Raw genomic sequence first — 27,957 nt, forward strand, 5'->3', positions numbered from 1 at the left:
ATAGCGTGCATTTATGTTTCATGTCCCATGTCCTTTAAATGTGTGCTTTAAATAATTTGTTCCTGGATTAGGGGGAACAAAGTTGTCTTTCTGTCTTGTCTTGTAATTGTCCAAGATATTAAGTGTTTGTGTGTGGTATAATAAAGAGGAAATGCTGGCTTGTCGTCCAGCAAATAGCTATGTTCCTGCATGAATGTGAGATCATGAATTGGTATTTAGCTATAAATGAGTTGAAAAAGGACTGACCCCAGACTTTTTGTTGTTGCAGACATCTTTGCAAGTTACCGTGGCCATCCTCTGGTGCAGAGTGGTTATGCTGACTCTGATTTATTCCAGAGCTCATCCAACACACTTTTTCCCTCAACCCCATCCACCATGATAAATACACCCTTGATACAAACAGGATCCCAAATTACACAGGTGTGCAGTGGAAAAAAAAAAACAGCTAGACGCTTACTAACTGCATTTCAGATTTTATTTACACTGGTGTTTTAAAATATATACCACAATGTAACTGGTAATTTTGTCATCCCCAGCCCAATATGACCGTCGAGAGCTTGCCCCAGTCCTCCTCAGCAGCAAGTTTACCCTGCCCTGGCTATCCGCAGCAACCTTTAACCCCTGAGATGCCCTTTGATACCAGCAGAATGACCTCCAACACCAAGTTCAAGAGTCATTTAGAGTACAGCGAGTTCCATCACTTGCCAGCCATCTTCCCTGGAATGGACTCGTACAGACAGTCCTACAGTGTCCCTAGCATTGCTACTGGTCCTTCAAACATATCCTCTGCCTCTATGTCTCAGGAGAACCCTTACATCTACTCAAACACCTGCCTGAAATACAGACACGCTTCAGGCAGCCAATCAGGGAACAACGTCCTAACCACACCCACTGTTATCACACATACAGGATCCATGAATGTCATAACGCAAGATCCCCAAGAGGGCCAAAGCTACGCTATGCTGGACATGCTGGACTACCAGCAGGCGTCTGTGGCTCCACCTTTGCCTAGCCAAGCCCACTGCTTCTCCGTGCCACAGCAGGTAGCCATGGGTTCAGGCAGAGGAAAGCACAAGCAAAAAATGGGAGGAGGTCGAGGGTTTCCCATGGCAACGACTGTTTCTGTTTCTGTGGCTCCACCCACACAGACTAGCTGCCTGGCCAAGCTCTTGGCTTCCACCTCTCAAGAACGTATGCCACTGAGAGATTTATATTCACTAACTGATTATTTTTCGTTGTTTATTCTCAAAGCTGCAAGTTTCACGGATTTCACCATTTCTTGATTTTTTTTTTCTCCCCATTTAGGAAAACCGACAGTGGGTTTTGATCCTCCTTTCGTTGGCCTGAAATCCCATAGGCCAACTTCTCCCAGCTTAGCAGTATGTAGCGCTAATAACGCATCTAATAAGCTTATAAAATACACATTTTATGCAAATTTTTTAAGCTTAATTACATGATTAACCAACAACAAGTTGGAAAAACCAAGCATTGTTGTCATGGTTATAAGCTTTTAATAAGTCACGTTTTTACAAAATTCTAGTATCTTTTATAAATCCTACAAATGCTATTTAGCTAACAAAGCGCTTCCTTTTATGATCAGCAGTCCACCAGCAGCATGCCAGTGGGCTACAGAGGTTCACAAATATCCCAGCATCCCCCTTGGCCCCCTGCCGAAGTGCCGCTGCAGTGCCAGATGCCACTGACGGTACATTCTGACGTCTCTCATGGCTCCATCTCGTCCCTCCTCGTCCCCAAAACTGAGAAACTCTCACCTGTCCCAATCCATGTGCCAGAGAGGACAGGTCTAACAGGTACACTCGTATCATTTCACATTGTTTTGAGCTGTCTACTGGTCATCGTCTGTCTGTTTAATCATTGGCAATATTACTTCTTCAATTTCAGTAAGTTTTTCAGGAAACTTTGGCCCAACATCTCCGACGATCCCTCCAGAGAAAACATCCGACTCATCACTCACCTTATCTGGAATAACCAAAACAGAGCCCAATAGGGTAAGCTCACACACACACACACACACACACACACACACACACACACACACACACACACACACGTGCATGCTGTATATACTCTGTGTGATGGAACTGTTTGTGATAAAGTTTTCTCTTCCAGACGGACACGAGGCGAATCACACACATCTCCGCCGAGCAGAAGAGGAGGTTTAACATCAAATTGGGTTTTGACACTTTACACAGTCTGGTGACCACACTTAGCTCTCAGCCCAGCATTAAGGTATTTAGCATATAAAACAGTTTGCTCAATTTAACCAGACAATCCTGTCTTTTTCAGTGTCCGTGTCAGTCCTGTATTTTAAAGTGCTGATGACACGTTTTTGACATCTTTGGCGATGTTTTATAACATAAAAAGTAATTCCCGATGATCCATATATTAATTCACGAAGGCGCCTATTTTACAAGTTATGATGATAAACGCGGCTATTTGGGCAAATTTGACGGGGCTGCAGCACCCAGGAGACGAAAGAGGAGGAGGAGCTATATGACGTCAGCGAAAGAACCTTCCTCCTAACTTACCAGTTTGTTGTTGATGCGGCAGGTGTTCAGTTTGTCATTATTATTATTATACATTATTATATATATATAATTAATATATATGATATATATGTATCAGCTGGATAGTACAGTGGTAATGCTCACTGACTACGACGCAGGAGATTGGGGTTCGAATCCCGGTCGGGGCAAAACATCATCCAGTAAGGGTCCTTAGGCAAAACCCCTCATGATATATCAGCCTACCTCAGGAATGAGTGAAAACATAACTGATAGAGTCATACCGGCTCAGACGTCGCCCGGGTCAACAAGGTCTGCGTCAGTTGCTAGGGAACCAGGGCAAACTGATGAGAAATGGGCTACTGGAACAAGACATCGATGGACGAGGACAGAAAATATGGATTTGCTGGAATGCTACTATACAAGCAATCCCAGAGAGAGGGGATACATGCAGAGAATGTGGGACCATTGGATACTTCGAAACCCACAATCAAGGCTAACAAAGAAACAGCTATTAGCCCAGTGTTCCAACATCCATAATCGAAATCTGCTATCACAACTAGAGATTAATGAAATACAACAACGATGCTACGGCAAGGGGGAGCCAGGAAGACAGGTCAGCGGGGAGATGTCATCATCCCCACAACCAGAGATTGGGTACCAAGCCCCAACAGCTAACAGCCTCAACACAAGAGCTGCTGACCTGAGAAGGAAGATCGTGACCCAACTGGAAACCTGGAGCCCCCGACAAATACCGAAGCTGAGTTGCCAAGTACCTTCAGAAGATCTACTAGTAGATGTGAATGCTGCTCTGAAGACAATCTCCACAAGAACCATCACTGAGACCAACAAGCTGATACACAGTACAGCAACAGTAATCATGGAGATGCTTGGACACAAGGTGGGCTTGGGACATAACAAACAGTATCCACCATGGAAGAGACGAATAGAGGCCAAGATAAAGGCAGCAAGGAGAGAAGTTAGCCAGCTAGCTGAACTACAGAAAGGGAACATGGTGAATAAAGGGGCGCCCAGGAAGTACAACTCACTCTCCATACCAGAGGCACTCGAAACTGCCAAACAGCGACTAACAGCTCTGGCCACCCGGTTGAGGAGATACACCAAGGAAGGAGAGGCCAGGAGAATAAACAAGCTGTTCTCCACTGAACCAGCCAAGGTGTACTCTCAATGGCAGGGGAATAACAACCGGTCAGACCCACCAAGAGCTGAGGTGGAAAAATACTGGAAAGACATATGGGAAAGAAAGGCATCACACAACACCGATGCCCAATGGTTAGTGGACCTAAGAGCTGACCACAGCAACCTCCCAGAACAAGAACCAGTAACCATCTCAATGGCAGACGTCCAAGAAAGAGTGTCAAAGATGAAGAGCTGGACAGCACCAGGCCCCGATATGATCCATACGTACTGGCTGAAGAAGCTAACTGCACTCCATGAACGCCTAGCAGCACAGATGAACCAGCTGCTGAGGGATGGAACCCACCCAGAATGGCTAACCCAAGGCAGGACAGTCCTAATCATGAAGGACCCCCAGAAGGGACCCATCCCATCCAACTACCGGCCAATTACCTGTCTCTGCACAACATGGAAGGCCCTGTCAGGCATCATTGCAGCAAAAATGAGTAAGCATGTGGCTCAATACATGAGCGAGGCACAGAAAGGAATTGGCAGTAACACCAGAGGAGCCAAGCACCAGCTACTGGCCGATAGAACAGTCGCCCGAGACTGTAAGAAGAGACAGACCAACCTGTGCACTGCCTGGATTGACTACAAGAAAGCCTACGACTCAATGCCACACACATGGATACTGGAATGTCTGGAACTGTATAAGATCAACAGGAACCTAAGGACCTTCATACAGAACTCAATGAAAATGTGGAAGACAACCCTAGAGGCCAACTCAAAACCCATTGCCCAAGTCAACATCAAGTGCGGCATATACCAAGGAGATGCGCTATCACCACTGCTGTTCTGCATAGGCCTGAACCCCCTCAGTCAGATCATCACGAAGAGCGGCTACGGGTACCGATTCCGTAGTGGGGCAACAATCAGCCACCTGCTCTACATGGATGACATCAAGCTGTATGCCAGGAATGAGCGAGAAATAGACTCGCTGATCCACACCACCCGGATCTACAGCGATGACATAGGGATGTCATTCGGATTGGACAAGTGTGGCCGGATGGTCTCAAAGAGAGGCAAGATGATCCGGACTGAAGGGATTGACCTACCAGAGGGCAACATAGGCGATATCCAAGACAGCTACAAGTACCTTGGCATCCCACAGGCTAATGGAAACCATGAAGAGGCCACAAGGAAGTCAACCACAGCCAAATACCTCCAGAGAGTAAGGCAGGTCCTGAAAAGTCAGCTGAATGGTAAAAACAAGGTCCGAGCCATCAACATGTACGCACTACCAGTCATCAGATACCCCGCTGGTATCATAAACTGGCCAAAGGAGGAGATAGAAGCCACAGATATCAAGACTAGAAAGCTCCTCACCATGCATGGAGGGTTCCACCCCAAGTCCAGCACCCTGAGACTATACACTAAGCGGAAAGAGGGAGGCCGAGGGCTAGTGAGCGTCAAGACCACGGTCCAGGATGAAACATCGAAAATCCGAGAATACATCAGAAAGATGGCCCCAAAGGATGAACTGCTAAGTGAATGTCTCAGGCAGCAGAACCCTGATGAGAGTGCAGAGGAGGAGGAGGAACAGACAACCTGGAGAGACAAACCCCTACATGGCATGTACCACCGTCAGATAGAGGAAGTGGCTGATATCAAGAAATCCTACCAGTGGCTGGATAATGCAGGACTGACAGACAGCACAGAGGCACTAATCATGGCAGCACAAGAACAGGCCATAAGCACAAGAGCCATAGAGGCCAGGATCTACCAGAGTAGATCAGACCCAAGATGCAGACTGTGCAAAGAAGCCCCTGAAACTGTCCAGCACATAGTAGCAGGGTGTAAGATGCTAGCTGGATCAGCGTACATGGAGAGACACAACCAAGTGGCTGGGATAGTATACAGGAACATCTGCAACCAGTATGGAATAGAAATACCCAAGTCCCAATGGGCCATACCACAGAAGGTGGCTGAGAACAACAGGGCCAAGATTCTGTGGGACTTCAGCTTCCAGACTGACAAACAGATCCTGGCTAACCAACCGGACATAGTGGTGGTGGACAAAGAGCAGAAGAGGGTGGTGGTGATAGATGTGGCGATCCCAGCTGACGCCAACATCAGGAAGAAGGAACATGAGAAACTTGAGAAGTATCAAGGGTTGAAAGAGCAGCTGGAACGGATGTGGAAGGTCAAGGGTTGCGTGGTCCCCGTGGTAGTGGGGGCACTTGGGGCAGTAACCCCCAAACTGGGAGAGTGGCTCCAGCAAATCCCAGGAACAACATCTGAAGCCTCAGTCCAGAAGAGCGCAGTCCTAGGAACATCGAAGATACTGCGCAGAACCCTCAAACTCCCAGGCCTCTGGTAGAGGACCCGAGCTTGAGGATGACATGGATACCACCCCCCCGCCGGGGGTGAGAAGGAGATTTTTTATATATATATATATATATATATATATATATATATATATATATATATATATTAGTTATTATGCCTTCGCGTTGTGTTGCCGGCTTTTGCTCCAAAACCCACAAGGATGGGGTAAGTTTATTCAAGTTTCCCAGAGATCCCGAGCTGCATGCGAAGTGGGTGAAGCAAGTCAGGCGCACTCGTGACAAGTGGGAGCCCTCACCAACATCCATCCTGTGCTCTGAACACTTAGATTTGGATTGTTTTGACACCCTTCCCAGTTTAAAAGAATCTCTTGGGTGTTCAGTTCAGCACAAATGTGTGTTACTACCATCAGCAGTGCCTACACAGTGTTGCCAGATTGGGAGGTTTCCCGCCCAGTTGAGCGGTTTCAAGTGCATTTTGGTGGGTTTTGAACATATTTTGGGCTGGAAAATGTCAGCAGTATCTGTTGCCAGAAGAGGAAGAGCTAGCACTAGAGAGTTCATCGGCGTTTTCATGCGCCATTTCCATTGAGTAGAACCAGAGTAGAACAGCCAGTGAACCACAGCGTGTTCTCCCGCTGACGTCACAACATGGCCGCGAGCCACGGACCCAGTTTTCTTGCGCTGTGCAATTAAAAGTTGGATATTTGCGTAACAACAGCTTCTTTTCACGTAATTATAACAGAAATCTAACATGTTTGCCATGTTGTATAGTTTATTTAAGAAATTGCATAGAGTCATGTTCGTGTCATCAGCCCTTTAAATGTTGGTTTATGGGTCATGACATTCACAAAAATCGTCATTGGTTTACTTATATCTGTACTGATGTGTCCGAGCGGCAGCCTGCTGTTTTCGTAAATATGTGTTTAAAAAAAAAAAAGGTATCAGTATGACCCCCAATACCACCCTGCTGACACGTCTTTACTATTTTCTAACCATTGAATATCATTACATTAGTTTTCATGACTTTTCACAATGGAAAAAATGTACACCAGCTGGAATCAACTGCTGTATATACAGTAGTGGTCAGAAGTTTACATACAGCGACATGAATGTTATCTTGGATATGAATGTCATGGCAATATTTGGACTTTCAGTAATTTCTTTGAACTGTTCTTTTTTTGTGGCAGAATGTACAGCATACATCTTTAATAAAAAAAAAAACACTAGAATTTGGTGCACAAGTTTTAATTTTCTTTGGGTTTTCTGAAATCAACACAGGGTCAAAAATTTACATACGCTCACTTAGATTATTAATTCAGACGTTCTGAGACTTCCAAAATGTCTCTTATCTTGCCAAGGCCAAGGTCTCTTAACTTCCTGTTAGTGATCATGATTGACAACATCTGGTAGCTTCTCTGTGCCTTCATAAAAAAGGTTTGTTTACAACACTCATTGGATTGACCAACACACAGTAAAATGGGAAAGTCCAAGGAGCTCAGTGCAGATCTGAATGTCTCTTGGAGCCATTTTGAAACAACTGCAAATTCCAAGATCAGTTCAAACAACTGTATCTAAGTTATTGTGAGGTGTGATAACTTTGCCAAGCCACTTTGCTTCAAGAAAACCCAAACTGTCACCCTCAGCTGAAAGGAAGTTGGTTTGGATGATCAGTAACAACCTGGGAACCACCATGGCACAGCCTGCCATGAATTGGAAGCTGATGGATCACTGTCTACAGTTCAGATCACCATGGACTAAGAGGCTGCTATCCAAAAAATAACCCCCTGCTCCAAAATTGACACCTTCAAGCTTAACTAAAGTTTGAAGCTGACCACACGGACAAAGAAAAAGCCTTTTGGAGGATAGCTGTTTGGTCAGATGAGACAAAGACTGAGTTGTTTGGCTACAATGACCACCGTGTACAGAGGGACACTGTACCAACTGGTGGTGGTGGTAGGATCATCATGCTATGGGGCTGTTTTGCTGCCAGTGGAACTGGTTCATTGCACAAAGTGGATGGAATAATGAAGAAGATGGACTACCTCAGAATTCTTCAGCATAAACCATCAGAAACTTGAATACAACTTGGGAGTTACAACAGGACAATGAACCCAAACACGCATCAGAGCTGGTTGTGAAGGGTAATGCAGGCTAACATTAAGCTTAAAACAAGTCCTGACTTCAACCCTATTGGAAATATATGGACTGTGCTTATAAGTCAAGTCCATGCCAAGAAAAAAAAAATTAATTTAACTCTACCAATTCTACCATGAGTCGTGAAATATCCAACCATAACTCTGCCAGAAGCTTGTTCATGGTAAAAAAAAATGTTTGGTCAGGGTGAATCTTGTGAAGAGACATTTTACCCAAATATTAGGTGTGCTGTATGTAAAATTTTGACCCTGTATTGATTTCAGAAAACCCAAAGAAAATTAAAACTTGTACACCAAATTCTAGTGTTTTTTTTTTAATTAAAGATGTATGCTGTACATTCTGCCACAGAAAAAGAACAGTTCAAAGAAATTACTGAAAGCCCAAATATTGCAATGACATTCATATCCGAGATGACATTCATGTCACTGTATGTACACTTCTGACCACAACTGTACGTTTATATTCTACTCCCACTATGTAGCGAGACGATCGGTCATTATTTCTCTCTTACACTCTCTTAGATCAGTAAAGCCACTACGCTACAGAAGACAGCTGAATACATCACCAAGATGCAGCAGGAGAGAGCGCAGCTCCACGAAGAGGCCCAGAGACTCCGAGATGAGATTCTCGCACTCAACTCTGCCATCAAGTGCGAAATCCCTTTGCTTTCTCATTTCTCTTCCTAGTGCTAATCTTTTATTTATAATTTCTGCAGTTATAAATAACTTTCACTGCACTTTCAGTTTTATTTATTAAAGCATTTTTATACGACAGTGCTGTTGAATGCTGAGTGAATAGTCAGAAGGTGTTGATTAATTTTATAACACGAGCCGCACTGATTTACATTAATTCACTTGTTCTAGTGTGCTATTGTTTCTATACAAACAGCTTTTCACAGAGACTCGTATGGCAGATGCTCTCATTATCTCTAGCTGCTTTATCCTGTTCTACAGGGTCGCAGGCAAGCTGGAGCCTATCCCAGCTGACCACGGGCGAAGGGCGGGGTACACCCTGGACAAGTCGCCAGGTCATCACAGGGCTGACACATAGACACAGACAACCATTCACACTCACATTCACACCTACGGTCAGTTTAGAGTCACCAGTTAACCTAACCTGCATGTCTTTGGACTGTGGGGGAAACCGGAGCACCCGGAGGAAACCCACGCGGACACGGGGAGAACATGCAAACTCCACACAGAAAGGCCCTCGCCGGCCACAGGGCTCGAACCCAGGACCTTCTTGCTGTGAGGCTACAGCGCTAACCACTACACCACCGTGCCGCCCATGCTTGATATCAAGTGATTAAAAAATGTGTTTAGATTATGGCTAATATACGTGATGCATATTTGTTAATATATGTGACATGATGATAGTTTGTTTAAGATCAGCCAAATTAATATTAATATATCGAAGTGGGGCATGTACAGTCCTCCAGGCTAGAAATTAACCAGACATGGCGTATATATTTAAGCAAATATAGATACCATATTGCTAATTTTTCTATTTGAAAGTGCAACACTGAGAACGTGTTACCTGCTGCACATTGGTGCTTTATTTTTCTTTTTGTTTGTATAGTTTGATGTTTGTTCTTTGTTTGAAAGGTTTGTCTGCCGGTTGTGGTGTAGCTCCAGACCCAGTTTTGGGTGTCGGTTCCCTTCAGGCCTTGGTCCACCATGGGTGATGTCCGTGCTCCTCGCTATGGACTGCAGTGAACTTGTTGCTCTTTTTAACATTGGGGTTGTCCAACATTCTGTGCGGTGGTGCTCCTGTGCTTGGTGCGATGTTGCCTGGTGGCTTCATAGTGGATGTGCAGGTGGTTTGGGACATACCAGGGCTCTGTGTAGCAGTGTTTCTGTGCTCACTTTGTGGATCCATGATGAGGTGTTCCAAGCGATGTTGCCCAGTGGCATCCTGGCAGCTGTGCAGGTGGTGTGGGGACATACATCCGTGCGCCTTTTGGTTGGACTGTGGGTAGCCATGCCACTGGAATTACATTCTGACCCTCTTTTGGTGGGCTTTTTTTGTAATTGTAACGCGACCTTGGGTGTGGAAAAGCACTATATAAGTAGTTGTTGTTGTTTCTCAGTATGGTAATTTACCTTAAAGGAGAACTGAAGTCATTTTTTAAACTTGTTTTATTTCTTAATTAACGTGTTATTCAGTAACGTTTTCGGTTTTAGTAACCTTATATCGTGACTTGCATTGGCAACTAATTGCAATTAAATATTATACTTATCGGCCTGTTCGGTGTTTAGCCATGTTGAATTTAGTTTGTTTGGTCCATGGCAGGCGTCGCTTATCCGTGCGATCTTCACGAGACTTGTGCGAGACTTCGAAACGTGAAGTGTCAGCCAGGTGTCAGCGCCGCCATTTTGAAAACTGTTTTCCAAACAAAATATTGCACAAAAACGAGTTTAAATGACGATTACTGCCTACTTTTTTCAAACTTTCCTGATTGCTATCAAAACAAACAAAACTTCCGGCTTGATTACGTCAGCATTCGAAGGAGGGCGTGCGCATTTTTTGACACCGTTGGGAGATGTTGGTCACTTTGATTTCCGCTGTACGTTTTACTTCCGTCCTACGATGTCTCGCACAGGTCTCAATGAATCTCGTTTACGGCCATTGCTTTGACACATGGACTGATATATTACAGAGCATATTTCAAACACTCATAACTTGCTATAGCAGCGACAAAATAGCGATCAAAAATGTATTCCTATATTTAATAAAATGAGAAATTAAATTTTGATGATGATAAGTTTCCTGCAGTTCTCCTTTAACTAGTTATGAATATTTTTGCCTCTATTGTTAATTGCTGCCTCGTTAATGTAATGTATATGTTTTTCTATCTCCTAATAGTATTTCTGTAGTTTTTAGATAGTATATCTTATCCTTTTAATAAGTCGGGGTTAAGTTGCAATTGGGATGAAAGTTCTGTTCCTTTCCCCATCACACCTCTCTGTTTAGCCTTTCTTTGTTAGATATATTATTATTTATTAATTATTATGGCCAGGTTCCCTGCCCAAACTGATAATCGCATTATCAGTTTTTCTTTGGCTAATCAGACACAAGGTACGCCACCAGGGTTCTAACTCAGCCTTTTCAGCGTATCGGGCCAATACACAATGTTTCCTTCCCGCTACGCCCAAAATATTGCTGACACGCCTGTAAAAGTTGCTGCTACACTAATAAAAAGACTTGTCAAGCTTGAAAATGTGGTCTTTTGTTTAATTTTCTCTTGTTATCCCCAAGTGTCAGTGACGATGTGCTGCCATGTGAATGTTCTACATTAGGACATGCTCCACTCCGTGTCTACGTAAGCGCCCAGTGTATAGCTGCCCAAGTAGTTCTGTGTGGAAATTGTCACTGATCATACTAGTCTGGTTTACCTCCTTCCTTATGCTGTGTTCGCGGTAAAGCGCCATCCATGTTTAGAGGCGCTTACACGCCATGCATATAATACATGCCAGTCCCTGGCAATAATTTTTTTTTTTTAAATGACGCAACACGATGCATTGAAACCGTCAGAGTTAACAGTCAGTAAGGGAAGGCCGATCTAGCCTAAGGCCTAGCAATGCTGGGCCCAGAGTAATTCAAGATCTCATCATCTGCATCTGGATGTGATCACCATGGATAAATTTGTTGTCAAGTTAGGCAAGCGGGTGCAGGGCTACTGGGAGCGCTGCAGATTCAGTGCCACCTAGCCAACTGGTTGTTTTATTCTTATTCCATAAATATGTCACTAATATAGTTGAATATTAATTATAATAAGTCTTCAGTCAAAAACAATCACAGCAACTTTTGGCAGAGAAAAAAAAATTCATTAATATTACCAAAAAAGAGCGACTTTCAGCGAGACCTGCACGTGCCAGGAAACGCACTAGAATGCATCTCTGAGCACGTAGAACCCGTGAGCTTTCAGGGACCTAAAACAGCCCCCGAACTGCCGGTCGTTATGACTGATGCCACCACTATGCTGACATTTTGGCCTAGTTACAGTAGAACCCTGCACCACCACTCTTGCCAGAGCAGTTGGGGGTTAGGCACGTTGCTCAAAGACTCTTCAGCCAGTCCTGCTGGTCCAGGGAATTGAATCAGCAACCTTTTGGTCACAAAAGCTGTTTCTCTTACCATTAGGCCATGGCTTCCCCTTAGACATATGTGAGCATTTTTAATAACTTAGTTTCTCAGCATCTTATTGTAAATTTGTGACGAAGCCACTAAATTAAACTAGTTTTCGATGATATGTTTATTTAGCATTTCTGGAAGGAGTCTCCAGTCCCAGAGCTTTGTAACAGTCCGAGGTAAAGCTGTAACTTTAAGTTTCCTGACATGGAAAGTCTTCAGTTGAGGGTTTTTTTTTTTGTGTTAATTTCAAAAGAGAGGAAAAGAGAGGCTGATGAGTGAATGAATTTCATCGCTGCGATTAAAAAGTGATAACAGGAACTAATTTACTTTGCAGAAGTTCAACATCATCATTATTAGCTATAAATGGTTAAAATGTTTTGACATGCTGTTTACCGAGACATAAATCATTGGCCAGCTGCCATGGTGTAGAAGAGGAATAAAATACTTCAGGTCATGCAGTTATTGAAAAAATAATCAAATTCAGGGAGGTAACAGTAAGACGCATCATCGAAGGAGTAAAGGCCAAGAGCCTGCCAGCTGTTCTTTTATTTATAGACTTTTCCAAAGCCTTCGACTGCATCCACCGCCAGAAAATGGAGATTCTCCATGCTTATGATATTCCCCAAGAAACAGTCAATGCAATCATGATGCTGTACAGCAATACTCGGTCCATGGTCCGCTCTCCTGACAGGGACACTGACTTCTTTAACATCCTTGCAGGGATTCAGCAAGGAGACACGCTTGCCCCTTATCTGTTTATCTGCCTTGACTACGTGCTATGAATTTCAGCGGATGAGCATAGAGAACTTGGGTTCACCCTGGAAAGAGCCCGGAGTCGGCATTATCCAGAACAGAAAATAACTGATGCTGACTATGCTGATGACCTCATCCTTTTTGCTGACAATATAGAAGATGCCACCACTCTACTTCACTTCACTGAAGACGCAACTCGCTCAATTGGCCTGTACGTAAATACATGCAAAATGGAACTAATGTCCTACAATGTAGAAGGCACCATCAAATCGCTGGACGGCGACAATATCAAAGAGACTGCCAAGTTCATATATCTAGGCAGCAACATTGCATCTTCCAAGAGAGACATCGAGCTTCATCTCAGAAAAGCCTGGGGAGCTCTAAACAGCTTGGATAAAATTTGGAAATCCAACCAGACCTAAAATGTAACTTCTTCAGAGCCACCACTGAATCTGTCCTGGTTGATGGGTCAACTACCTGGACACTTACCTCCAAACTCTAATCCTCACTCGACAGTACCTTTACAAGAATGTTAAGAACAGCTGTAAATATCTCCTGGAAAGACCATCTAACAAATAAAGAACCATACGGGTTTATTTCCCCCGTATCGGCAACCATCCGGGAGAGAAGATTACAGTTTGCTGGCCACTGCTGGCGCAACAAGGAAGAGCTGGCTAGTGATCTCCTTATATGGCAGCCCAAGCACGGTACCACCTCTGTGGGTCATCCTGCACGTACCTACATCGATCAATTGCGGATCGACACGGGCTGCCTAGTAGAAGAACCGCTTGCGGCAATGCAGGATAAAGTCGGTTGGAGGGGCAGGATCGTGAGGGTCCGAGCTTGCTCGACATGAACAGTAACTCTGCTTTGTCTAGGGCTGCATCACACCACCACATTGTTAATTATTTTCCTATAAAATCACTCCACCATGTGTCCTATGCCTTACATAGCTGCTATTTCCAGTATCATTAATTTAAAAAAAGCCTATTAATTATGATGAACAGACGTGTATTCCTATTTATTCTAAAAATAGTTTTTGTCCTGTATTTCAGATAAGACTATTTTCTTTCATTGCTGTATTATTATATAGAATATACAACGTGTCACAGTATGCACACAATAAATGTGTACGTCACTGTATAAATGTAAACCATGATGGATAATGCAAACATGCTTTCCTTAATGCTTGGTTTATGTTCTTTGTTGTGCAGTGTGTGTCAGCAGCAGCTCCCTGCCACTGGCGTCCCCATCACTCGCCAGCGCTTCGATCATATGAGAGAGCGGTTCAGAGAATACGTCCAGGCCCAGACCCTTCAGAATTGGAAATTCTGGATCGTATCCTTCATTCTCTACCACTTTGCGTGTGTATATGTATGAAAGTGTGAGTATACATATATTGAGTATACATGATTTAGCTCATTGAGCTAATTTACTTAAAATTTCTCACTTTCCTGAACCATGGTGCCAAAGTTCAGTGTGATTATGGAGCCTCTGTTTGAGTCCTATAACGTCATGGTGTCCACAGCCAGTATGGAGGAGATGTGCCGCACTACGCTCAGCTGGCTGGACCAACACTGCTCCCTACCTGCCCTCAGACCCAGTAAGCTTCTCTCACTCTCTTGATAGATTGATTGGTATAGCGGTATAGTATATGCTATGTGGGAGAGCTAAAAGCTAAAATCTATCAAAGCTCGAGAATGAAACTATCCGAGTTCAGCAAGACATTATATCCATTGTATCATGGTATAACCAGAATGATGTAGATCTGAAGTTAGCTGCATTTATGATTTCTAATTTGTTAAAATGTGTTTCAGGTCTGTAGTGCTCTACTGGGTTCATGATGTTTGCTTCAAATACCAAACTTAAAGAGAAGTTATAACCCTTTGGTTAAAAAAAAAATACTGTATATACTAAACTAATGGTTCCACCATCAATCCTTTTGTATAACTTGTACAACCCCATTTCCAGAAAAGTTGGGATATTTTCCAAAAGGCAATAAAAGCCAAAAAATGAGATTCATTAATTCACGTGAACCTTTATTTAACTGACAAAAGTACAAAGAAATGATTATCAATAGTTTTACTGATCAACTTAATTGTATTTTGTAAATATAAGCGACATTAGAGTTTGATGCCTGCAACACACTAAAAACAAAAACAAAACAACAACAACGAAACAGAGGCGTTATTACCATTATGTTACATCACCTTCTCTTTTGATAACACTTTTTAATCATATGGGATCTGAACACACTAATTGTTGCAGTTTTGCAATTAGAATTTTTGTCCATTCTTGCTTGAGACAAGAGTTCAGCTTCTCAACAGTCCGTGGTCACCGTTATCCGATTCTCCTCTTCATGATGCACCATACATTCTCAATAGGAGACAAATCTGGACTGGCAGCAGGCCAGTCAAGCACCTGCACTCTGTGTCTATGAAGCCATACCGTTGTAGCCCATGGAGAATGAGGCCTGGCATTCTGTTCAAATAAGCATGGACTTTCCAGGAAGAGATGTTGCCTTGGTGAATGTCTCTCTAAAATCCTACTAGATCAAAGGTACCTTCACACACACACACATGCACACACCTCACCCATACTGTGGGCACTGATGCCTCCCATACCATCACAGATGCTGGCTTTTGCACCTTTTCTCTGATAACAAACTGGATGGTCATGTTCACCTTTGGTACTGAGAACTCAGAATCTGGTTTTCCCAAAAACAAGCTGAAATGTGGACTCATCTGACCACAGCATGTTTCCACTGTCTTTCAGTCCATCTAAGATGAGTTCAGGCCCAGAGAAATCAACAGCATTTCTGCATAGAATTGATGAACGGCTTCCTCGTTGCGTAATACAGTTTCATGTTGCATTTCTGGATGCGGCAGCAGACCGTGTTAAGTGACAGCAGTTTTCCGAAGTACTCCCGAGCCCATGTGGCTATTTTGTCACGTTAGCATGACGGTTTCTCACGCAGTGCCACTTGAGTCCTCGAAGGTCACGCATATTCAACAGTGGTTTCCAGCTTTGGCCTTTACACAGTGAGATGTCACCGAATTCCCTGAATCTTTTCATGATATGTACTGTAGATTTTGAAAGATCTAAGATCTTGCGTCAAGAAATGTTCTTTTTAAATTGACTATCAATTCTCTTACGAATTTTGGCACAAAGGAGTGAACCACGACCCGTCCTTCCTCGCAAAGACCAAGCCTTTGGTGGTGCTCCTTTTATACCCAATCATGATATCTAGTAACCTGCTTATTTTGGAATTTTCCAAAATGGTGTTACTTGAATTAGAGGTCTGTGCGGGTCGGATTTTTCAGTCCCGCCCGCGCCCGCATTGTGCAGTCCCACTCCCGCCCGCGCCTGCAAAGAATTATGAGTTTCAGTCCCGCTCCCGCCCGCACCCACAAAAAAATTATGATTTTCAGTCCCGCTCCCGCCCGCGCCTGCCATATTTTGTCCCGCTCCCGCCCGCAAATCCCGCATGATGCAGACGTTCGCGTTATTTCTCAGGAAAGTTCTTGTCTTGACACAGCGTGATGGTGCCCCGCCCCCTACTTTGAGTGGATTTGAGCATAAATATCTACAGCTCACGTTCACGTTTGTTATTATTTACCTTGTTTCTGAATTCAGCATGTAGTGTCTCTAATAATAATAATTAGTGCTGTCAAGCGATTAAAATATTTAATCGCGAATCACACATTATCACATGAGAAACCATTGTAATTCTCTGATCAGCATAAAAAAGTGAATGGGCTTGCTTTGTACCAATGGTGGTTTTTTTTTTAAATTTTTTATTGCAAAGCAGAGCTAGTAAGAGAAGTGAATTGATTTACTGCTTGAGTTAGTCTACAACTCTAATCAGAGAGACAGGTTACACAGTGACGGTAGGCTTGACTCAATGCTATCCCAGAAATCCTTCCTGTAATATGCAAATTTGGCCGCCTCTGATTGGACAGCCAAATTTGCATATTACAGGAAGGATTTCTGGGATAGCATTAAGTCAAGCCTACCGTCAAAGTGTAACCTGTCTCTCTGATTAGAGTTGTAGACTAACGCAAGCAGTAAATCACTTCACTCATGGTTCTCTTGCTAGCTGGGTGTGAACTGCGAGTCATTAGAGTGATCAAAGGATTTCCCGTTAGGGTGATCAATGGCAAATTTAAGATGCCATTCCTCACTCAATCTGGCAATCTGACTCTCTCTCCAAATTTAGGCATCTTAAAATGTTTTTATAAATTCCAAATAAAATATCCAGCACAAATTATATATGATAGACATAAATTAATAATTTATAAATTTTATTTCAAACACGTTTTTAGTTAGCGGGACTGCAGCTTATCACCGCTCCCGCCCGCGCTGCATATGTGCACTCCCGCTCCCACCCGCGCGCGCATATGTGCACTTCCGGTCCCGCCCGCGCCCGCAATGAGCTTTCAAAATTTGTCCCGCGCTGCACTGCTTTGCGGCGGGTCCCGCGAGTCCCGCGGGACTCCCGCGGGAGTGCAGGGGTCTAACTTGAATATCCTATAAACTTTCAGTCGTATTTTGCCTCTGTCCTGACTTTTTTTTTAGTGTGTTTCAGGCATCAAATTCTAACTTCATTTTATATTTACAAAATATAATCAAGTTTGTCAGTAAAACTATTGAAAAACATTTATTTGTACTTTTGTCGGTTAAATAAAGGTTCACATGAATTAACAAATGACATTTTTGTTTTTATTGTATTTTGGAAAATATCCCAACTTTTCTGGAAACAGGGTTGTACTTTAAGTGTCCAAAGTGTGTGTAGTTTATTTACTTTAAGTATTGCTTCAATTTTTATCCCCCACTGGCTGAAAGGCCCGAAGGGGTATTATGTTGTGGCGATGTCCATCTGTCCCAGGAAGGGTACTCACCTTCTGAAGTCAACTCCTCTCACAATTTTTGGAGGAATTTCACGAAACTTGGCAGTATTCTTTGTTATATGTCGGTAATATGCATATTCCAATTTGGTTCAGTTAAGTCACATTTTACTGGAGTTACAGCCCTTGATTACCAAACTTGTACTTTGACAATTTCATGAGGGTGTATTAAGCTCATATAGCATAGATATAGTTGCTAGTGGGGCATATTGTGCTCTCGGAGCACTCTTGTTAACATTGTTTTCCTGAAAAAACACATCATAGTACAAGCTAGAGAAACAGACAGATGGATATTTAGACAGAAAAGCAAAGACAGGGGGCGTCGTGGCTCAGGTGGTTAAGGCGCCATACCATGAATGCGGGCGACCCGGGTTCGATTCCGGCCTGCGGTCATTTCCCGATCCCTTCCCATCTCTCTCTCTCCCGCTCATTTCCTGTCTCTACACTGTCCTATCCAATAAAAAAGGTGCAAAAAGCCCAAAAAAATATCTTTAAAAAAAGCAAAGACAGATAGACAGAATTGAAAAGCGAGGAGTACTATAAATATAACTGCATGGACCTTCTGGAATTTTGGACTGAAGTGGGTTTGAAAGAATCACTCCACGACAAAATTGGAAGTGATTTTAAGCAACTGGGTAAGGATGAGCGAAAACTCACGTGCCAAACCAAGTTACAAACACGCTGGCGTTCTATTTTAGAGACACAAAAATAATACATTCGAAATAGGTTCAAATGTATTCATTAGGAGTCTTTGGCTCACTGTACATATCGACATTAAATAAAATTATCCATCCATCCATCCATCCATCCATCCATCCATCCATCCACAGTGATAGAGCCCCAAAAATCAAATTGGTTGAGAACTGTTAGTAATTTCTTCCTTTCTCTTCTTTTTCTTCAGCTGTTCTGAGTTCACTCCGCTTGCTCAGCACCACCACGTCCATCTTGACAGACCCAAGTCTGGTTCCTGAGCAGGCCACTCAGGCAGTCACTCAGAGACACCCGTCCCACAGCTGCAACCAGTGACAGTTCTTTTTTTTTCCCTCTCTCTCACCACTGCAGCTATAACCAGTGAACTAATATCAACCTATAGCTATAAACCATTATTAAAAGTCAGTATTAGAGAGATGCACAAAACATGTATAATGCCTCCAGCATGCACATCCAGCCTCCATATACATATACACACTTGTCACCTTATTAGGAACACCTGCTTGTTCATGTACAGTATGTATCCGACCAGCCAATCATGGGGCAGCGATGCAGTGCATAAAATAATACAGATCCAGGTCAACAGCGTCAGTTAATCACATCAAACTGGGGAAAAATGTGATCTTGGTGATCATGGCATGGTTGCTGATGCCAAACAGGCCCCCCCCACACACATGTATCACTCTCCCGGGCAGTGTAGTGTTTAGCACTGTCACCTCACAGCAAGAAGGTTCTGGGTTTGAGCCCAGTGGCCAACAGGGGCCTTTCTGGTTACTCTAAATTGCCCATAGGTGTGAATGGTTGTTTCCCAAGCCCAGAAATGGGAGAGTTGTGGCAGGAAGGGCATCCGGAGTAAAATTAGGCTCCAAATAATATGACATGTGGATCAATAGGGTCCACATGGACCCCGACCTGGCAATAGTGTTGGACAAGGGAGATGATGATGATGATGATGGACACACATCACTCTCCAAAGTTTGCACTCTATGCAGAGCAGAATGGTGCAAAAAAACACACAAAAACTTTGTTGATATAGAGAGGTCAGAGCAGAATGACAAGATTGGTTTAAATTTAAGCTGATACAAAGGCTACAGTAACTCAAACAACCACTCTTTACAAACGTGGTGAGCAGAAAAGCATCTCGGAATGCACAAGACCTCAGAGCCAAGATGCTTCGCGAATATTTTAGTTACTTCCTGTCAGCATGCTTGTTTTTACATTCAGAAAATGATGTGTCTTTATATTTGTCAGTAATTAATACATCATTCAGTACAATTCGGATAAAATTCAAAACCGGAATTATATACTACTTGCGATTTTCAGGGTTCATCATCAGTTTGCCTTTGGTTATGAGAAGTCAGCATAGAACACAAACTTTTAAACTCCCCATCAGGTTATTTTGATCATGGAAGTTTCCCTAAATTATAAGAGAAAAAAAAAAGAATATACAGAAATTTTCCCTATAAAAAAATATATAGTCGGTCAGTGAAGTTGGATATATAGGCTACTTTTGCGAATAAGATGTGAAGGCTTATGTCCAACAAAAGCCCCCAAGCATAACTACGTCATCACTTGTTTACCGCAATACATTATGGAGGATATCCAGGGTCGGCAGTTGAGCGATATAGCAGATGTTAGATTAATTTTACGTGAGAGTGATGTGAGAGGAGCGATTTTGCCATGCTCTGTCATGGAAGACGATGAAATTCGTGATTTAAAGAGGTGGATAACATGTCGAGGGTTTACAGCAGAAAAATCGCAATCCAAATCAAGCTTAGTGAGAAAGTAAGAAGGGGTGTGGGTGTTTTTTAAAACACACCCCTGTGGACTACATACCCTGGGATCATGAAGCAATCTTAGACTTAAGTCTAAATTTGTTTCTTTTAGTCTTCAATTATTCCTTACCATTTTCTAAGAAGCTTTGTTCTAATGAAATATTTGCTTTATACTTAATCTTGATCCAGCACAATGAAAGTTACAGATGCAGTCAGGGACACTATTATAAAAAATTAACTTTTGACTTACAGTAAGTCTAAGATTGCTTCGTGATCCCAGGTCCAGATGAACAGCATCAAAATATTTATAAATGAGTGATTTAGTTAAATAAAACTTGATATCAGGAAACATTACAAAAGAAAAAAATCTTTGGAAACACGCTGACCTGCCGTGTCATGTTCAGTATAAATGCATTTTCTTCAATAAAACATTATACACATCCAAAAGAGAACCCTTCATGGTTTGGGAGTTTTATCAGGCCGACAGTTTCGTTCGGCTGCCGAGTGCTTCGGTACGTTGAGAGGCAAAGGCCGAAAAATGCTTCTATGTTTTACAGGCTTTAATTTAGTTTCAGACGATGAACAGTGTTAATTGTTATCTTCTATAACTGAAGGCCGTTCTGCAGACCATGAAAATATTGCTGGGTCACAGTTTAAGTATGTCTTTTCCCCACCAGAGAAATGCAAGCTACATTTCTACAAACACTTGTCCATTTCTATTCAGTTCAAAGATTTTTGTTGAGGATTAAACTTATCCATTTCTTTCTTCTCTTCTTCTCAACTGGCAGCTGATAAAAGCTCAAATGAGGTGTTCTCTTTGTCATGGAGACACAGTAAGGCACACAGCAGTTCACTTTAGGCATGGTTAGACAGAACAATGCAGTGTTTAACAAAGGTGAAAGTAAACAATACGGCGGAGCTGACCCCGGATATCGCCCATAATGCATTGCAGTAAACAAGTGATGCTTGATTGTAGTTATGGGTTCGGGTCATTAGCATCATTTAAGCTGCATGCTGAAATAATTGACATCTCCTCTTAAGTATCTGATTCTCTAACCAGTATCTTAATGAATAAAGAAAAATGCATCATATTCCTGAAAACAATCAGGGACGTGAGTTCACCTCATGCATTTGTACACCAAACATGTCTTGACTGATGTCCTGAATGAATTTGTGTAAATTCTTAACCATTTCTTTAAGAAAAAAGTGTACTTGCTTTACCACTTTAGTGGCTACAAACAGTGTGCCACTGAGAGGCCAGGTGGGGAGTACTTAGCTGACGCGCAAACAATTGTCTTCGTTGTTGTCCTTTATTGATTCCAAACGTTAAAATCCATCCATCGATACAAAAGTTAAAAGCACGTCCTAAAACCGCCACCGTGCAGAGGGCTACGTGTGCAAATGTGTGGTATGTGCTTTGAAGAGAAATGTTTCGTTATAAAGCGAGCATCATAGAACGGTCAACAAAAAATGTGCTCTCCCATTCTGCCCCCTCTCCCCGCCAGTCTACCGGTGCCCAGGTGCCTAAATACAAAAGTAATTACCAACGCACCTCACGTGACACACCGCTATGACCGTCAAAATAAAAGTGCCAAACACAAAGACAAGGCATATGGCCGCTACATCCACCTTCCCTTGACCTCATAATGCCAATTTCAGGAAACTTGGCCTGAGAATGTAGCAGCGACAGAACCTATCAAAAGCTAAGTCTTTATTAAAATACACGATCGTCAATGACAAAAGCTTTTTAACTGGTTAATTGATTGACTGATGATTAAAGCAGGAACGCCTTACACGTTAGGTTCGGCTTTTTCTTCGTTGAGCTGCAGTTGATTAATCGACCTGCTGGTTTCTGCCTTTATTTCCTGTTTCTTCTCTGCAGGTTGGTTATCCCAGCAGTCATTTGGGAGGAGAAATAATATTTGTATTCGTGTTTATTCTTTTAAAAAGGATGACAATTTTGTGCCTTGTTATGTTTGTTACAATTGTATGAAGCTTTTACAGTCTCAGGTTATTAATGTGGTGCAAATGTATAACAGAATGTTGCTCTTTAAAATAAAGCACCGTTTGCCTTTGTGGAATTATTATTATTATTATTATTATTATTATTATTATTATTATTATTATTATTATTATTATGTTGACTGTTTTTTAAATTTAAATGCTGCGACACCACAATTAAAAATGACATTTAAATTCAGAATGAGTTGCTCTGAAGCTACTGGAATAAACCACAATGAAATGAACCACTGCTGCTGCAATTTTACACTGATACTGTTTTATTGCTAAATATACAATTTTTTTTCATACAAATATAAAACAGTTCAAACACTTAACATAATCTGGTAAGAATCTGCTATTAAAGTTAATCTTTTCAGTCCACATGAGAACAAACAAGATGTTGGGTTGAACAGCAAGAAGTTACTAAATCGGATGGATAAGTTACACAATAAGAAATTGCTAAAATGAAAGATTACACAAAATGAAACTGCTTAAATGAACAAAAATGGCAGTGACGGAAAATGTACAGTATCAGGCAAAAGTCTGGACACGCCTTCAAATTCAATGTTTTTTCTTTATTTTTATTAATTAAAAGACACTTCGTGTCTTTAAAGTAAACGAATGATGGATGTCGTTTCTCTTTACTTAGTTGAGCGGTTCTTGACATAATATGGATTATGACAGTTGTGGAACAGGGCTGTTTACTGTATTTGTATTATTTACTATTTGATTTCAAACGCATTAAGAAGGCAAGAAACTTGTCCACTAATTAACTTTTGACGAGGCACCTGTTAATTGAAAAGCATTCCAGGTGACTACCTCATGAAGCTGGTCAAGATAATGCCAATAGTGTACAAAGCATCATCAAGGTAAATGCTGGATACTTTGAAGAACCTAAAATATGAAAGATGTTTTGTTGTGTGTTTTTTTTAAACATTTGTTTAATCACATAATTCCAGATGCTATTTCATAGTTTTGATAGCTTCAGTATAGTTCTACAATGTATAAAATAGTCAGAATACAGAAAAACCTATGAATGAGTAGGGGTGTACAAACATTTGTGTGTGCGCGTGCAGTATTATCCAAAACATCCTGTTTTTCTGTTTTTAAGAAAATAAATACATATGTACATTCTGACATATACAAGCTTATATATAGTACAACCATATTTTGTCAAAAAAAACAAATTAAAATTTGTCTTTTAGAGTTTGTTCATTTGTTTTATTGATGTATGTTCAGTATGGTTGCGCATTCATAATCTCATCTCATTATCTGTAGCCGCTTTATCCTGTTCTACAGGGTCGCAGGCAAGCTGGAGCCTATCCCAGCTGACTACGGGCGAAAGGCGGGGTACACCCTGGACAAGTCGCCAGGTCATCACAGGGCTGACACATAGACACAGACAACCATTCACACTCACATTCACACCTACGCTCAATTTAGAGTCACCAGTTAACCTAACCTGCATGTCTTTGGACTGTGGGGGAAACCGGAGCACCCGGAGGAAACCCACGCGGACATGGGGAGAACATGCAAACTCCGCACAGAAAGGCCCTCGCCGGCCACGGGGCTCGAACCCGGACCTTCTTGCTGTGAGGCGACAGTGCTAACCACTACACCACCGTGCCGCCCCGCATTCATAATGCTAACAAAATTATATAATTAGCATTGTTTATGTATAATCTAACCTCTTCCTGAGTTTAATCTGTACTAATCTTTCCTAGAGTTTCTAGGTCCTTTTGAGTTTAGTGTCTGGTTTGGATTTGTATCTTCTTTTTTGTACAAACTCAAACAAAGCCCAGTAGAATTTGTATGAATGTCCTATAAAATAACATTGTCTGAAAAGTATGGATGCCCAATTTACGCCACCTATCTCATTATACTGACTTAGCAAATCACAATTATGATTTGCTATCTCATGATCATGAAATATGAGAAAGTTTCTCATAATTATGACTTAAAATCTGATAATAATGATTCATTATCTCGATGAGCTATTAAGCCATAATTTTGAAAAAGAAATTCTCATTCTTATAAGTCATAATTATAGCATATTATCTCATTATCTTTTTCTTATTATTCAATTTAATACAACTTTATTGTCATATGTACTCAAGACAGTATCACACACAGTACAATGAAATTCTTATTCTGTGCGTCCTCCAGCAACATTACCTAAACATGAATAAAGTTAAATAATAACTGTGGCATGGTGGTGAAGTGGTTAGCACTGTCGCCTTACTAAATCGGATGGATAAGTTACACAATAAGAAATTGCTAAAATGAAAGATTACACAAAATGAAACTGCTTAAATGAACAAAAATGGCAGTGACGGAAAATGTACAGTATCAGGCAAAAGTCTGGACACGCCTTCAAATTCAATGGTTTTTCTTTATTTTTATTAATTAAAAGACACTTCATGTCTTTAAAGTAAACGAATGATGGATGTCATTTCTCTTTCCTTAGTTGAGCGGTTCTTGACATAATATGGATTATGACAGTTGTGGAACAGGGCTGTTTACTGTATTTGTATTATTTACTATTTGATCTCAAACGCATTAAGAAGGCAAGAAACTCGTCCACTAATTAACTTTTGACGAGGCACCTGTTAATTGAAAAGCATTCCAGGTGACGACCTCATGAAGCTGGTTAAGATAATGCCAATAGTGTACAAAACATCATCAAGGTAAATGCTGGATACTTTGAAGAATCTAAAATATGAAAGATGTTTTATGTGTTTTTTTTAAACATTTGTTTAATCACATAATTCCAGATGTTATTTCATAGTTTTGATATCTTCAGTATAGTTCTACAATGTATAAAATAGTCAGAATACAGAAAAACCTATGAATGAGTAGGGGTGTACAAACATTTGAGTGTGTGTGCGTGTGCAGTATTATCCAAAACATCCTGTTTTTCTGTTTTTAAGAAAATAAATACATATACGTATATGTACAAGGGCGGGACGGTGGTGTAGTGGTTAGCGCTGTCGCCTCACAGCAAGAAGGTTCTGGGTTCGCAGCCGGTGGCCGGCGGGGGCCTTTCTGTGTAGAGTTTGCACGTTCTCCCCATGTCAGCGTGGGTTTCCTCCAGGTGCTCCGGTTTTCCCCACGGTTCAAAGACGTGCAGGTTAGGTTAACATGGGGTGGCCTTGAGCTGAAGTGTCCTTGAGCAAGGTGCTTAACCCCTGACTGCTCCCTGAGTGCTGTAGTATGGCTGCCCACTGCTCTGGAGGTATACTATATGGGTGTGTGTGTGTGTGTGTGTGTGTTCACTGCTTCAGCTGGGTTAAATGCAGAGGATGAATCTGACTGTGCTTGAAGTGTGCATGTGACAAAGGTTTCTTCTTCTTAAAAACAAAGTAATTAAAAATAAAGAAATTAAAGAGATATCAAGTAATTAAAAATGTATTATTATGGCATACTGTGTGGGCGGCACGGTGGTGTAGTGGTTAGCACTGTCGCCTCACAGCAAGAAGGTCCCGGGTTCGAGCCCAGCGGCCAACGAGGGCCTTTCTGTGTGGAGTTTGCATGTTCTCCCTGTGTCCATATGGGTTTTCTCCGGGTGCTCCAGTTTCCCCCACAGTCCAAAGACATGCAGGTTAGGCTAATTGGTGGCTCTAAATTGACCGTAGGTGTCATTGTGAGTGTGAATGGTTGGTTGTCTCTATGTGTCAGCCCGGCGATGACCTGATGACTTGTCCAGGGTGTACCCCGCTGTGGCAGATGGGGCGTGGTCAAGCATCGGTCTGTGACCGGCGGGCGGAGTCAGGGAAGGTAAGTGGCAGAATCACTGCACCTGATGTCAATTAATGTGTTTGTGTGTCTTCCCCAGTGACCGCGCCCTATTTAAGGAGAGAGAGCGAGAGCAGGATGTGTCTGAGTGTCTGGGAGAGTGTGCCACTGAAAAGTGACAATAAAAAGAGTTTTTGTGAACTCAGTTCTAGCCTGCCGTCCTTCTGTGCTCCACCCACCTATACGAACTGTCACACCCGCCTTTCGTGCATAGTCAGCTGGAATAGGCTCCAGATTGCCTGTGACCCTGTAGGACAGGATAAGTGGCTATAGGTAATGGATGGATGGGACATACTGTGTGACTTCATTTTTGTAAGTGGCGGAAACAGGCTTCTATTAAGAAGAATAAGATATTTCCACATAGCAGGAGTTTAACCAGGCGGCACGGTGGTGTAGTGGTTAGCGTTATCGCCTCACAGCAAGAAGGTCCTGGGTTTGAGCCCATTGGCTGGCGACAGCCTTTCTGTGTGGTGTTTGCATGTTCTCCCCGTGTCTGCATGGGTTTCCACCATGGGTTAATTGGTGGCTCTAAATTGACCGTAGGTGTGAATGCGAGTGTGAATGGTTGTATGTGTCTGTGTGTGTAGAACAGCATGAGCGACTACAGATTAGGGTGCATCAGTTGCCCCCTAAAAATGAAAAGTTCCTCCAATCATGATGCATTTTTGTTTTTATGTTCCTTTTGGTAAGAAAACACACTGGGTGAAATATTTTGACAAAATTCAAAAGTTTAATGGTGGCACACTGTAAGAAGTGATTTTGGAGAGTGGTAAATATAATCTAAGCAAACCAGATAAAATTTACTCGATTATTGCAGTCAGCCAAGGAATTATAAAGTAATGGGTAAATTATACCTATTTGTTAACAGTAACAACCATTACATGGAAAAATATGGTAAAATATACCCCAAAGCCGTGAGTCCTGTGCTCCAGATTGCGCATGCGTCAGACCGCGTGTTTGAGTGAGCGGGACAGGGAACTCTCGGACCGCCATCTTCCTCACTCCGGCTGTTAGTTTAGTGAGTTATGAAACAGGTTCATTACTTGAAATGTTGTGTGAAGCTGTTGTACTGCACTTTATTCTGTGTTTTTTGATCATTTGGTGCATCATTGCTGCATATAAACAAGGCGGTTCAGTTATTTGTTGTATAAATGCACCTGGACTGCAGATTTGGTCAGTCCAGAAACAACATTTGAAGCTGTTAGTTAGTGAGTTATAAAACAGGTTCATTACTTGAAATGTTGTGTGAAGCTGTTGTACTGGACTTTATTCTGTGTTTTTTTTGGATGATTTTATGGATTAAAAACATTGAGATGATGAACCATCTGAAAATCTTTTTTTTGGGGGTACATCTTACCTTATCCGAATAAGTAATGGTTACTAAGTGATATTAATTACCTTTGATTAGTAATTATCAGGTATTACCTACTAGCAAACAAGAGATAATTTTACCCAATTTCAATGAGAAAGTAGCTGTTGAATAGATACATAAATGTGAGGTAAATTTTACCCAATTTATTTAAGTACTTCATAGCTTTTTCTCATCTCATCTCATTATCTCTAGCCGCTTTATCCTTCTACAGGGTCGCAGGCAAGCTGGAGCCTATCCCAGCTGACTATGGGCGAAAGGCGGGGTACACCCTGGACAAGTCGCCAGGTCATCACAGGGCTGACACATAGACACAGACAACCATTCACACTCACATTCACACCTACG

The 27,957-nt window shown here is 42.1% G+C and overlaps 1 protein-coding gene across 1 annotated transcript in view; it reads left to right on the forward strand.

The window, feature by feature from the left end:
• The window catches only part of LOC132875929 (carbohydrate-responsive element-binding protein), a 70,508-nt gene extending 51,524 nt beyond the window's left edge, over positions 1-18,984 (forward strand). Inside the window, exons 8-17 of the mRNA XM_060913084.1 lie at positions 269-420; positions 537-1,191; positions 1,306-1,379; positions 1,601-1,811; positions 1,903-2,009; positions 2,131-2,250; positions 8,686-8,813; positions 14,266-14,389; positions 14,525-14,654; positions 18,860-18,984. Of these exons, the coding sequence (XP_060769067.1) occupies positions 269-420; positions 537-1,191; positions 1,306-1,379; positions 1,601-1,811; positions 1,903-2,009; positions 2,131-2,250; positions 8,686-8,813; positions 14,266-14,389; positions 14,525-14,654; positions 18,860-18,984 (1,826 nt within the window). The remainder of the gene's footprint in view (positions 1-268; positions 421-536; positions 1,192-1,305; positions 1,380-1,600; positions 1,812-1,902; positions 2,010-2,130; positions 2,251-8,685; positions 8,814-14,265; positions 14,390-14,524; positions 14,655-18,859) is intronic.
• The last annotated feature ends 8,973 nt before the right edge of the window (positions 18,985-27,957 follow it).

This window comes from Neoarius graeffei, chromosome 28, assembly GCF_027579695.1.
Source record: "Neoarius graeffei isolate fNeoGra1 chromosome 28, fNeoGra1.pri, whole genome shotgun sequence".
Classification (NCBI taxonomy): Eukaryota; Metazoa; Chordata; class Actinopteri; order Siluriformes; family Ariidae; genus Neoarius; species Neoarius graeffei.